This window comes from Ostrinia furnacalis, unplaced genomic scaffold, assembly GCF_004193835.3.
Source record: "Ostrinia furnacalis isolate ACB-3 unplaced genomic scaffold, ASM419383v2 OfSCF7683, whole genome shotgun sequence".
Taxonomy (NCBI): domain Eukaryota; kingdom Metazoa; phylum Arthropoda; class Insecta; order Lepidoptera; family Crambidae; genus Ostrinia; species Ostrinia furnacalis.
This window is the reverse complement of record NW_021137922.1, coordinates 30,364-47,545: the sequence shown is the minus strand read 5'-3', so window position 1 is coordinate 47,545 and position 17,182 is coordinate 30,364. Positions and strand designations below refer to the sequence as shown.

Sequence of the window (17,182 nt, the reverse complement as noted above, 5' to 3'; positions counted from 1 at the left end):
TTGTCGGAGGCAGATTTTTATTTCTTCTCAAAATCTGGAGTATATTTTTTGATTAGTAATTAAGATCCTCACTGAGCCGTCTGCTGGACATAGACTGATATAAATGAGGGGTCTAGGATAACTGGACGTCTTCCTAAAAACTGCTTTTCTTGTGCTAGACTTCACTTTATACAGATCATAATTGGATTCCCGGCTCAAGTTTTGATGTCAACAACATAACTTACAATTAACAAACTAATAAGAATTTAATTTAGGGAGATAAGGACAGGAATCAAATTTATTTATGTTTTAAACTTGATTATAATACTGTAGGTATTCGAAACAAATTTAATATGACGATTAAAAAAATGATATTAAATACCTACTTAAAAGAACAAAATTATGTAAAACCATTCGACCGTGCGGTATTATTCAATATGACGACAACAATTTTAATGAACATGTTTTCGAGAAGCAATTTCAATGAACTGACTTACATTTTCGGGCATGAAATGTAATTAAAAAGATACCATCGGTCAATATCTCATTCATTTTCAAAGTTCATTCATTCTTACTATCAAGTGAATGGGCGCCTTTGTTGAAGTGCAGTTCCTGCACAAAACGTATATTATGCAAGATGGATGACGTAATCAATATGTTATGCAACGCCTTTATGATAGATGGAAGGCTATGAATTTTATAGCTTGAGTTCGAAAACCACATTCAGAAATAACTTTAAGTCTATTTTTAGTGTACTTATAACTAATTCAGTATACCTACTCGTACCTACTTACAATTTTGCATAATAGTTTATTCATTCATAATTGACAACATTTCAAATCAAACGCCTTCTAATCGATTTATAGTTAAATTCCTGCACATTGTAAATTGCTATAGAGCTGATGTAAATATACGCATTACATCTAAATTACAAATGAATAATATGGTAAATTGTATGACTAATTACGATTTAATATAATCTTAGTTTTTCTTAATAGGTAGAATAGGACCACCCCACTAACCCCACTATCCCTATGTACAAAATTATGCGATAGAAGGCAAATAAACAAGGAACAGATTTGAGAAAATCAGGTGTCTGGCTAACATGGGAAGTGCAGGCTAACCCCCATTCCTCTGGTAAAGTCGAGAGGAAATAAATGACCCAATGACGATGATTTTACAAACATACTTTCTAGTACATTCTTTCTTATCTAAAAGTGAATGATTAGCCATTTTCCGACCACTCCATAGTTTCTGCACAGTATCTGCTAAAAGATGACGTAAGCACTAACTTATGCAACACTTTGGTCTACATGGAAGATATGAATTTTAATGCGCCTTCTATCGAGCTGGAGTGACGTATCAGCTTTGGATTAAAGTGCATGTTATATAATGAGGTGACCCGTATTGATCTAGTTTAGAGGAAGTTTTTTTCTTGTTGATTATCATCATCATCTCAGCCATAGGACGTCCACTGCTGAACATAGGCCTCCCCCAATGCTTTCCATGTTGCCCGGTTGGTAAGATTTCTTGTTGATAAGATTTGTTTTTTTGGTGTTACAGTTACAGTGTATTATTTTGGTTTTTTGAAAAAAAAATTTCACGCTCGCTTATTAATTTTTAAAAGGGTACCTGATTCAACAAAAATGTTTAATCATAAAGGTTCTCTCTCTCCTAACTAAATACCCCTACTTGCCTTCTTAGATACACAAAATTAAATGCCACTGTACCTGTATACACATTTAATAAAAAGCCGTATAAAGCGAGAATAGAGTAGTAGAGAGAGTAAAAAGCGAGTACGCTTTTTAAAAAGCATACTTGCAAAAATAAAATGAATTTTAACACATAAGAGATTACCCATTTTGAACATGTAGTCCGAGCCTAAATCTCTCGATCGACGAACGTAGCGAATAATGGACTAACAAGATCGTGCTGAATGTCGGCTTCCAGACATATAATATGCTATAGGTAGTCACTATCCTCTTTCGTTTATACCTTGTCTGGGTGAATTTCAACAAGTGCATATTTTTGCCTAATTTTGGTGGAAATTGTTATTTGTGTATTTTTATTCTTTAATTATAGATCAAATTTATTGGAAACTTATACTGTTTCTAAAATGATTAAGACATTAAATTTTGTCCAGTAGTTTTTTAGATTTTCCTTACACCAAAATTAAGAGAACACCAAAATTTATATTAAAGCACCAAAATTAGAAAATATGCTGTCAGTCGGTCATATCTTAGTGCCAAGCTCAAGAAATGGTTTTAAATTTACCAGCACCGACTCCAAAAATATTAATCATGGTATATTGTCCTAATAAATAAATAACGACGTACTTATTTTCTACTTTTAAGTGATTGTTGGCGTCGGTTTTAATTTTTTTGTTAAAATTATTTTTTTTCATGCTTTTTAGTTGATTAGTCCTCTTAATCACAGTTATTTGGGAAACTTGCTTAATTTGGTAATCTTAGATAATAGATAGATTGTATAATCCAAAAATATACTTTTTCCCTAAGTTCTGTTTTGATCTTCAGCTAAAAAAATACATATTGTAAGAAATTAAGGATGTGGACACTGCACCAAAATTAGAAACGCTTAGTTCAATAATTTTTTGTCGAATTTGTAAAAGAAAATACTCATTAATAATGTTGTCCTCAAAATGGAACCTCTGTATATTTTCGTGTAAAAAAAAATCAAAGTTCTATGTCATAAAAAACATATGATTTTCAGCTACGCCGCTCAAAAAATGTGTTTGGGAAATTGACCCGTCTCTTTCAAAACAGTGCCATAATTAATGGAAAGAGATGGTTATTAATTAATAGACTCCGCTTTAGGTACAACCACGGAAGAGACAGTATTTTTAAATTATAAAGCAAAAACAAAATTGATTCTGCACTCAGGAGGATTTGATGAGTGCTGATGACAAACGCCACTTTTGTAGCGGAGTTTTGGTGGTTTTGGGCTGACACTGTGTAGGTTTGTTGTCGACACGACAAGAAGAAGAAAATTGATTTTCAATTTCGGCTCTGAAACAAACATTGTAGCCTTGTGAGTTACATTTCCTTTTAAAATACTTTTTGTTCCGAAAATAGATTTTGTTTCTTTTACATATTTGAATTGCATGTCCTCGGTGTGGTTTTTTTTTAAATTTGGTCGTTGTTTTACTGATTTTGAAATGTTCTTGTAGACTGTTTGTAAATTTTAAGATTATCTTATTGTGATGGTAAAGTAAGCATTAATTGACTGGACGTTATTATATCTTTTTTCTTACTAAAATATCAGAATAAGGCGGGTCACTAACTCTCAAACTATGGTTATAAATAACAAAATTTCACAGACAAAGTGTAATAAAGTAATAAAGACAAAAGGGAAAGAAATCAATAAAATAAATGTTTGGGGTAAAATTATTTTCGGGTAAAACTTCTTCAGGCGAATGTACGGCAAATTGCCCCACACGGGCCCATCACTCTGAGGAGGGTACAGATTATGTTTCGGGTCCTGTTTTTGTACAGATGACATCTCGTCAAGATAAACTGTTTAATATAAACTATAAATGAGTAGGTACTATTTTGTTTGTAGCCAAACTACAACTAGTAATACCCACGAAGTTTGTCTAACCTTCCGCCAAACACCCTGTATAATCTGATGTATATTAGCTGTATACTAAGCAATTACATTTTCAATGATAAACAATTTAGTTTTATTCTGTTTAATATTATGTCGACTAAAGTATTTACAAAGGAAAATCTCATGGGGCCCTAACCTGGAAGCAAGGACTTTTGAGAGAGAATTCTGTTAACTAGGAGTGAAATAGGTTTTAGGATGTGAAAATATATAATACTTAGATAAAAAACGTTATTTTGTGATTTTCAGGGCGAATTTTGTCAGGATGTTTTCAGATTGCATTAATAATGTTTTAATAAAATACATAAACTTTTTGACTTAGTTTCATTTGTCTTATTAAGGGTCATACGTACACCAGATCGTGATGTAAGTACCCACTTGCATACCCATGCAAGTAGGATGGGAAAATCAAGGTGGTTTTACAAAATCAAAGAGTTATTTTTGTCCTGCTTTTTTGTCCGTTTTTTGTTGGTATCTGCTAAAAATAAAGTTTTTTCTGTGCTAATGGTATAATTTGTTGCAGTTGTGGTGGTGTGCGCCAATCCAAGTACAGTCAGGGAGATAATGCTGGCGGCTGATGATCTCAACATGGTGTCTTCGGGGGAGTACGTGTTCTTCAACATTGAGCTGTTTTCAAAGTGAGTACATAATCATCATCGTCCTCAGGGCATTTCAAGATAAGATCATATTTTAGTCTCCACGCAAGATTATCATCCTCTGCTAGCTTAGCAGAGGCCCATTTGGCTCTCCATGAATAGATACATTATCGAAATCAATATAAGCTAAGGTTATAAAATAAAAAATAAAAATATCAGAAACATTAATTTAGTCACTCCTTGTCGCCAGGTTCCTGTCAGTCAAACAACTATTAAAACATACAAGACCCTTAGGATCCATGCACACCACGTTTTTTCAGGCACCGTCGACGCTCATTCTACGATCGCGCGTTTGCGGTGCTGCTAGATTTGAAAGGAGAATTTATTACTTTTCTAGTTTTTTTTCTTTTATTATCATTTTAAAAAGGAAGTTCTTAAACATTATTACAATTTATTATTAGTTACATTGGTGGAGCTCGTGAAGCTAACATCGCGTATACAGCGTACCTGAAAAATAGTGGTGTACTTGCTCCTAAAAGGTCATTAAGTAGACTTAGCACGTGGAACGCTTAACAGCAACAAATGGTATTAGATAGCGTTCCAAGGGTCTGACAAATTCGCACTTCGGCCCACATTAGGGCACCGCTGCCGCGCTGTGCCATCGGTTTTAGTTAGGTACTGGCAAGAGAGAACAGTGGACTTAGAGTCAGTAGAATCCTTCTACTTATTAGGATGTGAGATCTCATGTAGAGCATTAAGTTCGCCTTTTTGTACTGCTTTTTAGTGTGTGCAATAAAGTGTTTAAATAAATAAATAAATAGAGCCAAGCTTCTAAATCTATACACCCTAACTTCATAAACTCTACCTTAGTCAAAATTTGTGGCTTGGCCATTTAAAATAAGAGGCGCCTTCCGTCATTACAAGAACTAATGTATAACAGAAAAAGTTTAGCAATGAATAGTAAATAAAATGTTCACCTTTCACCTGTGCAGCGATAGCGAAACGGCTAGGTCATATTATAGTAATTTTAATTAACGTGCAGTTGAAGTTAGGCCCGGTTTTCACTAAGGCAAAGCGGAACAAAGCGGAGAGGAGCAGAGCTGAAGTGTCGCTGTCAAATTTTCTATAGAATTTGACAGCGGTGGCGGCGCGGCGCGAAGCGGAGCTGTGCAAAGCGGAGAAGAGAAGTGGAAATAATGAAATCTGGTTATTCAATACACTTCTCTGCTCCGCTCCGCTTCGGTGTAATCTGGGCCTTAGTGTAGATATTAAGCTTGGCGTTACATAACATCTGATAACTTTTTCACATTAGAACCTGCACAGTGCAAGTCATTATGGTCTTATCTTGGCAACATTTTACATTAAAATGTTTTTGGTGGGACCAGATTAACTGACCGTGTATGTTCAGCTGTAAGCGAAGGTTCTGATTAATGTTTCTTCATCAAAAGGGCTGGTGAGTTCTAATTTGATAAGCCTAGAACATTAGGTACACGAAAAGGACCTACGTTGTCCATCTCTCTTCCCCAAGTTCAGAGCCCTTAACGGTCTAGCCCAGGGTTTCCCAAACTATGGGTCGCGACCCTGTGGTGGGTCACGAGCGAACATTGAGTGGGCCCTGCCTGTAGAACGACACACCATGCACCCTACCGATCCAACCGCTGGGCAGCGGGCGACAATTGTACTTAATCTTTGTTTGTTATTTGAAAAGTCCTTTATTTAGGTATATTGGTAACGATTAAATTTCCTATAGGTGGGTCCCGAGTTTGGAAACTTGTATGAAATGAGTCGTAGCCCAAACAACTTTGGGAACCACTGGTCTAGCCACATTATCTGTATTTAATGAGAAACGCATTTCAAGTTAAATGGAACGTAAGTTCCCGTTATAAGGGACGAATATTAATTCCCGGGAAGTTTCAGGAGAATTCGGAGTGTTTGCAAATGATATGGGGATCCGTAACCGGGATAATGAAGCTGAAACTGAAAGTATAACTCAATGCTTATTAGAATTAAGCTCTATTATGTCTTGTGTCTTCGGAAAGCTTTATGTATTTTCAATCTGATGGCATATTTTTATTATTTTTAGTAAATAGGCTTCACATAATATTTGTTTGCCAACAATATGGACTTTGTAATATCCTGACAGAATTAGGCCAGTAGAATTAGATTTTAAATCGGAAATAATTCCGACAAAAGATTTTATTGCTTTAATGGCTTCATTGGTTGCCCATTAAGACTCTCCTAGATTTTCGACTTCGACGGAGTTGTGCTTAAGGGGTGGGGGCCCCCGAAAGGGGCGCTTTTTAGGTTGTCCGGTTATACCGCGTAAAGGACTTACCCTATCGAAAAGTAGTCTTCCTGACGGTTGAAGGGCATTTAATCCTGCATCAAATAAGGCCAAATTCATATGTTTTGGACAAACCGTTCTCGTGCAAATGTTCGGCAAAGTAGAAAATATGTGTATAATTAATTACCCTCTCCACGTCCAATAGCTCGTCACCCGTAGGCTCCCAAGTCTTGTAAAGGGTCGCCTTAACCAGCGTATCCCTGTCAAGGCTCACGAGTTGGATTCGCTTATCCTTTTTCGTCCCAGCCGTTCCTTAACTGCGGTTGCTGCACCTCTTCCTGGCACTCTCCTGAACGACTTTGTGTTACCTAATGTGGCTGTCCCTCTTTCTTGTACCCTCCTGTACGATTGCATTGCTTAGCCATATGCCTGGTCCAAGGTTCGACGCCACAAAATCAACTTCGTACGCGTGAAAATAGTTTAAATACTATTTTCCGTGCTTGCAACATTTTTCCTTACTGCTTCGCCTCTATTAGTCGTAGAGTGATTGTATATATCCGATAGCCTTCTTCAATTTATGAGCTATTCAACACAAAAATAATTATTTTAATCAAACTAGTAATTCTTGAGATTAGCGCGTTCAAACAAACAAACAAAAAACTCTTCAGCGTTTTAATATGAACTTGTTGTTGTTGATTTTTGGCGTCGAACCTTAGACCAGGCATACGGCTAGGCAACGTAGTCGTCCAGGAGGATACAAGGAAGAGGGGTAGTCACAGTAGGTAACACAGAGTCGTTCAGGTGAGTGCCAGGAAGAGGTGCAGCAACCGCAGTTAAGGAACGGCTGGGATGAACAAGAATAGGCGCATCCAGTTCGTAAGCCTTGATAGGGTTACACTGGTTAAGGCGCTCCTTTTCAAGACTTGGAAGCCTGCGGGTAACGAGCCATTTTTCTACTTTGCCGAACATTTGCACGAGAACGGTTTGTTCAAAACATATGAATTTGGTCTTATCTAATGCAGGATTAAATGCCCTTCGACCGTCAGGAAGACCACTTTTCGATAGGGTAAGTCCTTTACGCGGTATAACCGGAAAACCGAAAAACGCCCCTTTCGGGGGCCCCCACCACTTAAGCACAACTCCGTCGAAGTCGAAAACCTAGGAGAGTCTTTATGGGCAACTAATGAAGCCATTAAAGCACTAAAATCTTTAGTAGGAATTAATTCCGATTTAATTCATTTTTGTGTTTAATTCTACTGGACTAAATATGTTTTTGTCTATTTAAAACAAAGGTTCCATAACTTTTTTACTTGCCACTTTCAAAATAGGTTTCGTTGCGGGGCCAATTACAGTTTAACCTTCCTCCGCGGGACAAACTTGACCTTCACTAGTTGGGTTTTTATTGGTGGTCAAGCTGTAGATCCTGGCTACACAGGAGTTTCAGCGGTGGGAACGAGAAGTAGGAATAGTCCCGTTTCAAAATAGGTAACGTCAAGTTGGCTAAAATTGTGAAATGAAGTCAGAAAGTACCGTAAAGTACTTGGAAGGACTGCCTTAAAAAAAATTTTTTTTGAGTGTTCATGAATGAGTTTTCATTTCATGTAGGAAATCGGTTACCTGGTACATTTCGCTGAAGATCCCTAGAAACCCGTGTGATGTGAGGTCTTATCACCTTCGTTCGTTCGTTCGTTTCAGCCAGATGACGTCCGCTGCTGGACAAAGGCCTCCCCCAAGGTTTTCCACAATGAACGGTCCTGCGCTGCCCTATCACCTTAGGGTATTCCTTATTGACCTTTTTTTATCGTGTTTACTCAATTCTGTTTTACGGAGTAACTGAAGAATCCTGAGGTAACAGTAATAAGTATACCAAAAGGTTAAAATGAAATGTGGGTAAATTATAAGATTGGTCAGGTAATGTCAGCTTAACACATTTATGGGCAGTAACGTCCACGGGCGTTCAGGTAGTAAAGAATGATACGACAGAACGCTATAAGTTTTTACTCGTTTTACATTGACACTACGCCCATGGGTATGTGATTAAGTACCTTACGCCCGTATTAAAAAACATTACTATGAGGTCTCATAGTACGCGTGGCCGCACAGGGTGACACACGAACCAATCGCGCTGTGCGTCCGATTTGCTGCTTCACTTAAGCAAGCATCGTTTGTGAATACGGGCGTTAGTGTCATTTGGGAAGAAATTCTTAAAATTATACCTAATGTCCACCAAAGTGTTCAAAGTTTGACAGCGGAGTGACGTCAGCTGTTACAACCCACACTAAAGAAGAAGAAAACGATAAGCAATAGATTAAATTGCCCGTAATTGTTTCTTTGGAAGTTTGGGGCCAATTTGTCTTAAACTTGTGGCGGCAAATTGGGCGTTAAAGATATTTCACAAAGGAAACACTCTGGAATGCGCCTCTGTCGAAAGTTTGGCTATAAAAGGTCTCGGTGATGAAGGACCCTTATTCTTAACACCTCACTGACCACGGCAAGTTATACACCCACAACAGAAGGGGCAAATAAATAGAGTTTGCTTGCATAGCGATCATTTTTATTATACATTTTGGACGGTTTTCGAACACATCATAGAATGAGGCGTCATGGATTGGAACCAGCTCCCCGATGGCTGGCTTAGTGTGTAGAATGGGACCACTCCCACCTATTTCTCCCATCAATTTAATTGTATTCGCATAATTTTATCATCACATCTAATGAACATTAGACTATATCCTATACAGAAAATTACAAAATTATCTATTATACCCTTTCAACATAAAATAATATTAACTTTAGTTCAAACTGTCAATACTGATTTTAATAGCTTTATTTAATTAAACCACACAACCATAAATTACTGTCGGAAAATATTCACTCTACATAATAATTAATACCGCAAATCAATTACACTGTAGGTATACCTTTAAATGAATAATAATTAATAGTTGTTAATTAACCATTTTAATAACCTATAATTTTACTGAATCATAAGAGTAACTGAGCATTAGTGATGAACAGATGATAATAAAATTACGGGTCTTTACTAATAACAATATAGAATCTTATTATTTTTATTAGACTTTTTTTTGGGAAATTAACGTTAAAAAATAAAATTAAAACTTTAATTTCGCTATCAAACTTTTTAAGGATCTCGTGCTCTGTGTGTTAACAAAACTAAGTTGACCAAATAACCGTTTTTGTTCACGGTAAATGTGGACCTTATCAGCTTACCAACGCGTTATCGGGTCATACGAGACATATTAATGACTGCTTAGAGTCCTGAATATAATAATATTTGAGGTGATCCCATTAAGTTTAATGTCGGGTTATGTTGTAACTTCACCCCATTTACTAGGGATTATCCGCAGAAATATGGAAAGGAAATGAGATGAGTAGATACAGGTTTCCGATTGAGTTTTACAGTAAGGTCCTGCTTTCTTACTGTCTTATCTGTTGACTAGCGGCTTCCCGCGACTTCGTACGCGTGGATCCCGTTTTACCCCATAAGGGGTGGAGTTTCGTAAAATCCTTTCATAGCGGATGCCTACGTCATAACATCTACCTGCATGCCAAATTTCAGCCGGATCCGTCCGATTGAATGTCAGTCAGTCATTCAGTCACCTTTGAGTTATGTAGGTATATTTAGACAGTTGCGTAGACAAACGCGGGTTCGCACCCTGCCGCACCGTTGCACTGGATTATGGTGGTGAACCCACTCGTAATACAAGCATCTTTAGCTAACCACGAGGGGCTTATGGGACCATTAGTAATTATTTTGTATTTACTTAAATATTTTTTTTAACCTTTAACTGGTGACAAGCGGTCTCACAGGCCGGGCGGCGTCAGTGAAACATCGTTTCACCCCCTTCCCCGTACTTCCAATGTTTCACCGCTTCAGTAGCTTCAAGTTTAGTTGTGTCTACGCCGTAGATAAGGATATTTGCATCATTCAGCTCCAAATCGGCAAGTTACATCGATGCAAAGTTCAGCAGCGGTCTCTCAGACCGCATGTCACCAGTTACGTGACATTTTTTTCATACAGTTTTTTCGTATTTTTACAGTTTTTACTTGAAATTGATACTTAAATAACTCCAAAAAAGAAGCGCAGGATCATTAGTTGGGAATATAGTGCCATACTTTATGAAACGACTTGAAAATTCGCCAGTTGAAAAATATCCGGAAAAGGAAGACTCAATTGGGTCGGAATCCGAATATGTTCCTGAAAACATCGTTCTGGAGCAAAGTGACCATGATTCGGAAGCCGAAGAAAGTGTTTTTGAAGATGAAGGACCAATTGACGAGAATCAGTCAGAAAGTGAAAATGACCGACCACTCTTATGCCAAACAATAAATGTCCTGACAGCCAATAAAAAATACAAAAGTTTCACCACTGCCAGTTTTCTAAGATTATAGGTTACCTATGTGTGATAGGTTTTTTTAAATTGATTATCATTGGAACTATAATAAAAAATACTAATTTTGTTATAATTTGTTGATTTAAATTTCTTATTTGCGATTATCGATCTCATCTCTAGTTTTTTGATTTTTATTACTACATATAATTTAACAGCAAGGTCTGCATTAAAAATTATATTTAGAGTTTATTATTTTATTTAAATTTAATTCTTCTATATGCTAATAATCTGTTTTTAAAGATTGTGGTATGCTACCTTACCTAGTTTCTATGCTACAGTCTTGATACGGTAGCGGCCTCTCAGACCGCACGTCACCAGTTACGTTACACAAAAACCATGTCACCAGTTAAAGGTTAAATAGCTCAGAACATATTACGGTCAAACTCCTTGCCTGCGCGCCTGGCCGGCGAGAAACTTTTTTTTCTATTATTGTTCTTTTTCGACTGTCATTTGTTTTTTCTTTTTACATTCTACTTTTAATACAACTGTTGCTGGTATTAATACTTATTTGAGGTGATTTTATTAAGATTAATAATAAAGTTTTCTTGCAAAATCGCGGCTATTTCAACGTAGATAAGATGCTACTGTGTTTAACTTGATGCTACTACATTAATGTCCTTACTTTAGGTATTCTAAAGGAATAATTTAATTAATAAGTATTAACAATTATTTTTTCTTCCACAGTTTAGCATCAGCATCGTCCAAGGAGCCTTGGAAGGTGGCCAATGACACGGACGAGCGGAATGAAAGAGCAAGACGGGCGTATAGCTCTGTTCTCACTGTCACCAGTCCTGCACCTGAGAAGAAGGAGTATTTGGAGTTTTCTGATCAGGTACAACAATAAAATTATGTTTTATGAAAAAACTTTCATCATCATCATCATCATTAGTCTCCACTCGAATACTATACTCGTAATCCGGGCCTTTACAAGGCGAGAGTGAATAGGCACTTACAGGGCTGATAATGTACCACTTATTGCGGTCTAATACCTTCCTTGTTAGGCATTATAAAAAGCTTTTATAATTTTAAGAGCAAATAGGATGATTTGGCCTCCACGCTCTAGGCGAGGTATGAAAAGCTTCATCTATTGCATAAAAATATAAAAAAGGTAAAATACCAGAAAATGTTATTCTTTTCCAGTCGATCTTAACTTTAAGGCTGGGTTGCACCATCTTACTTTAACTTTGACAAACGTCAAAAATCTGTCAAAATCCATACAAAAACACCGGTTATCGTCAAAGTTACGGTCAAAGTTAGGTGGTGCAACTCAGCCTAAGTTGTGTAATTTATGTACGAAAAAATAACAAAAGACAAAACAAATTGTTGCGGTCACACACGATCACCTCCTTGGCCGCGCAACACTGGCCACCAAGAAAATGTAGCCATAATTTTTCTCGACAACCAATATCGACATTCTTTTGTCTTTTCTCGCGCTCATTTCTCTCGATACTTTTCCTCGTCTCGAATAATGTGAATAATTATTGTTAATAATATCGCGATTTATCTCTTATATCGTGTATCAATAACTAATAAGCCGTGAAGCACGTTATTTACATGTAGTCATTTAGTCCCCACGAGCCACTACACAAATCTTTGGGCAAGAAAAGGAAGGTAGAAAAACGAAACATGTCCAATGTCGGTATGTAATCGTTCATTAGCGTACCTAATAATTTACCAATAAAGTCACATAATAGGTAATCACAATTTAAAAGTACCTATTTAACTCTACGATGATGATTCTTGCAACTTACAACTATCTAATGCAAGTGGGTGAGTATAATTATTATGGGAAAAACGTCACTTAGTCACAAATGAACATCAACATCAAACATAAAATACGATTTTATGATCATTTGTATTGATAATTGTGAAGTCTTATTTGATTTTCCCAGCATTCTAGTTTCAGATTACAAATAGGCATGTTATAACTACGAGCACTTACATAATGAGTTAAAGCAATTACCTTTTTATCTATCTTACTGGATTATGAATGCAGGGCGGCTATCATTGGCTCACAAATTCAAAATGAAAAATGGATTTCACTTAAACTTTTAAATTAATGTTCTTAAAAATTAACGCTGTAACCATTCTGTATATTTGCATGTCTATGACTAAATAGGTCTTAAGTAACATTATATCAAATAAGAACTACTCTGTAACCACCTATTTAAGGCAAATAAATAATAGGTTAAAAACAAATCCTAGTGTCATTACTTATTTTCTTTTTTTTCTCAGGTGAAACAGCTTGCAGCAACAAAATACAACTACACGTTCGGCAAAGGGGAAGTGGTTTCGACCTTCGTGGCCGCGTTCTACGACGCTGTACTCCTGTACGCCCTTGCTCTGAACGACACTTTGCAGCAGGCTAACAGCACTTCGGGCCCTTTGGACGGCGCTGCGGTCATAAAAAACATGTGGAATAGAACCTTTCAAGGTAAGGCTATTATGTGCTTTAATTTTAAGGGGTTTAATTTTGTGGGGAAAGTGGAATTGAAAAGTGTTTTGTATATCTGAAGATACAAGTAGGCAACACACTGTAACTTTAAAATAAAACTTCTGAGATTTCAGACAAACTATTTTTTTGATGTTTGATACAAGTAAGTACAGCGATTACCAACATCTGGACTATACTTCTTGTTGTAAATAGCATCTATAATTCAGCATTCTTTCTGAACACTTCTTGAAGTGTTTGTTATGGAAAATTTAAATCTTTTTTTGTCATTTCACTTTACTTAATATGAGACTACTCGTGGTTAAGTTCGTTTTATTTAAAAATACGGAAAAAGATCACAAAAAGGTTTGTTTTTCGATTGAGGCACGGAACCGTGCTGAAAGAATTTCCATAGCCTTTTACGACACATGATGAAAGACATTTGAAAATTGAAAATATCACGGCAATTTACATTGCCTCTTGTACGTTATTGCCTGTTTTCCAACAACATTGTCTTCTATAAAACAATTTAGAAGACAAATATGCTCTTATTTGCAGTAGCAATTTTAAAGACAACGTCCCCGCGCATTTCAAAGTTAATTGTTTCAAAACAGCTATTTATCCTTGAAACGGCGTGTCGTCTGCAACTTCTTGCCATGAATTCCGAAATAATGAGGCATTTGACTTTGAACTTAGGCCATGGCTACTCTTGACTGTTGACTTAGTTAATATTGTACGTTTTTGTTACAAAGTAAGTCCTATAACTGCAAACGTTGTGACAGAGTATTCTCCTATAATACTGGTGTAGGCATTCGAATATGCCTACCTGTAACTGCTATACATGCAGGAAACATCATAATTATTGTTCTTGATACTTTGGCGTAATAGCGTAGTGGTAAAATGGTGTTATTTGTGTACGTAATTAAAACAACAAGCATTATGTACCAAAGTAAAATAACCTAAGATGTGGATTTAAAAATGCCCACCTCATACCTAGGCATGAAGTTATTGAAAAAGAAGGTGACAATAGTGAGTAGGTTTCATTTTAACCATAGCCCACAGAATTGTCCCGTAGCAGTAGTAGGATTACATTTTAAAAAACCGGCCAAGTGCGAGTCGGGCTCGCACACAAAAGGTTCCGTAGCAGCAAATATAATAAACTTATTATGTCAATTTAATCAACCTATCTCAAAAACTATAAGAGATACTTTGATCAAACCAAAAATCGTTGAAAGAGTTAATTAGCATGCATCACCTCTATTTTTTTTAGAATTTTATACCCCGTAGTTATAAAAATAGAGGGGGGGGACATACTTTTTACGACTTTGAGAGCTGATATCTCAAAAACCGTTCACTTTAAGAAAAATGTTTTTTAGAAAACTTTATATCATTTTAAAAGACCTTTCCATTGATACCCCACACGGGTATGTACATCGAAAAAAAATTTTCATCCCTCAGTTACATGTATGGGGGGCCCCACCCCCAATTCTTTTTTTTACTATTTAGTGTCATAATTTTGTAGCGGTTCATACAACACATATTCCCATCAAATTTCATCACTGTAGTACTTATAGTTTCCGAGTAAATCGGCTGTGACAGACGGACAGACGGACAGACGGACAGACGGACAGACGGACAGACGGACAGACGGACAGACGGACATGACGAAACTATAAGGGTTCCGTTTTTGCCATTTTGGCTACGGAACCCTAAAAAAGCTATTTGGGACAAGTCAAACAGTCTTTAAAACTCATTATGTAACTGAAAACAAATGAATTTTCTTTTGCCTGTCGCTTATTTAAATTGTAACTTGTCACCCCGCTCGTAGTGTTGCCATTTTTTATGTAGCTTCTTTTAAAAAAAGGTCCAGACAGTCTTATTACTAGTGTTAAGAAGTCGTGATGCTTATGCAAAATGTTCTGTCTCATTTATTTCTTGTTCTACAATAGCTGCCAATTTTGGAGTTTATTTTTCTACTTTAGTTAATAGTCTGAATAATGTAACGGTAGATTTACTAGATCTTGTATTACTAGAATTTCTTTCGTTAATAATCTCATGACTCATAGGTTAAGTGCGTTAAAAATGTTATATTTCGTTTCTGGGAAGGGAAACCACGCTACGGTCTCAGCTACAGCAGCCAATTATACATTTTGGACAGTGTTACACAGTTCTCCCCTTTTTCTGTTATACAGTGTGAGTCACGTTAAAGTGTACATATGAAAATAGATGAAACTAGACCTATTTTTATCGACAAGAAAGAGGTCAAAAAATTTTTGAGATTTTTTAAAAATTTTTATAGATTTTTTTTTATTCCAATTACTTATTGTAAAGNCTAACAAAAGAAAAGGTAATAACTTTTAAACTAAGCGGTATATCCTGATAAAATAAAAACAGTAATAATGCTAAATAACAGGCAATACTAAAAAAATACACAACGAAGGCCAAGAAATAATAAAAAATGATACTTTTTGAAAAAAATCTGCTTTTAAATTCGTGTTTTTTTGGCTATTTGATAAATTTCTCCAAAAAATGCCCCTATAACAGGTGGTTTTTATTACTTTGTAATATTCTCTATCGTATTATCTTTGTAAAACCAAAAATCGCATGTCTCTATCTCCCTATCACAACGTTTGCAATGATCGTTTAAAATCCACTGTTAGTTTACAATCTAACGCGTTATATTATAAACTGACAGAGTTCACAATTTCACGTTGACATCTACATTCATGATAATTGTATCGTTGGCAATCTCATACTCCTTTGGAAAGCTCATTTCAGTTGAGCCTTCCTTTGGGCCTAATCCAAATTTATTACAGCAGTAATTCTATTACGTTACTGGAAGAACTAGATAGACTAAATCCCCAAATTGAAGTTAAAGTCCCGAATGTAGCATTATGCTAAAACTAATCAAATCTATTCGATTTTGGCAGATTAAAAGGTTTATTAACCCTTGGGCACAGCCTTGGTTATCAATGCGTAGTCATAGCCACAGTAATAATCTTCAAAACATCCTTAGCAGTAATTTGATTCAATTTAAAGCAAAACATTTTGATGTAAACCTCAAAATTTAATAATCCGTAGTTTCATTACACGTGAGTGCTCCCAGTAAATGAGCACCTTTAATGAATACTGATGAATGAAACATAAACGTGAAGGTTTATAGTATCTGTAAAAGGGACTACTAATGGCTGATATACCTAAATTATTTGACCCGAAATTGAACATAGACCTCTCAAGTGAATCGTTCCCAATTCATTAAATGGGTCGTCCGTCTATCGAGCAGGTGTAATGTAACATTCTTATAGATTTCGATTCGATAAAGTCATAGCACCTGCTTTTTTGTACCTCACTTAAGAAACGTGGCGAAGCATAATTAGTAAGGACAAGGATTAGGTACTTAATAGGTACAAGTTAGAGCAAAAGAAAATTATGGCTGAGTTGCATCATCATCATCATCAACAGCCCTTTACAGTCCACTGCTGGACTATGAGCCTCCTCCACTATAGTGGAGGGTTTTGCCATAATCTCCACGCTTGGCAGGCGGGTTGGAGATCGCAGTTTAAAAGATTGATGTTTTTCAGAGAGCGCTGCTGCCCATTCTCTGTTTGATGTGTAGTCCCTAAGTCGCCTCTTACGACACCCGCGGGAAGAGTAGGGGTTGGTGACAAATGTATTCTACTCTGCCGTCACCACACGGCTTCGTTGCATCACCTTAACTTAAACCTTAACTGTAACTTTACCCGATGTTTTTGTACGGAGTTTATCAGAATTTTTACGTTTAAGGGTGGATTCGACCAAACAAGAGTAAATTTAATCTCAGAATAAATCGTCAGTTTTGATATAATTTACCATA

The 17,182-nt window shown here is 36.3% G+C and overlaps 1 protein-coding gene across 1 annotated transcript in view; it reads left to right on the top strand.

Moving 5' to 3' along the window:
* The window catches only part of LOC114365931 (receptor-type guanylate cyclase gcy-28-like), a 49,027-nt gene that overhangs the window by 8,339 nt on the left and 23,506 nt on the right, over positions 1–17,182 (top strand). The window contains exons 4-6 of the mRNA XM_028322657.1: positions 4,127–4,241; positions 11,583–11,730; positions 13,134–13,332. Of these exons, the coding sequence (XP_028178458.1) occupies positions 4,127–4,241; positions 11,583–11,730; positions 13,134–13,332 (462 nt within the window). The remainder of the gene's footprint in view (positions 1–4,126; positions 4,242–11,582; positions 11,731–13,133; positions 13,333–17,182) is intronic.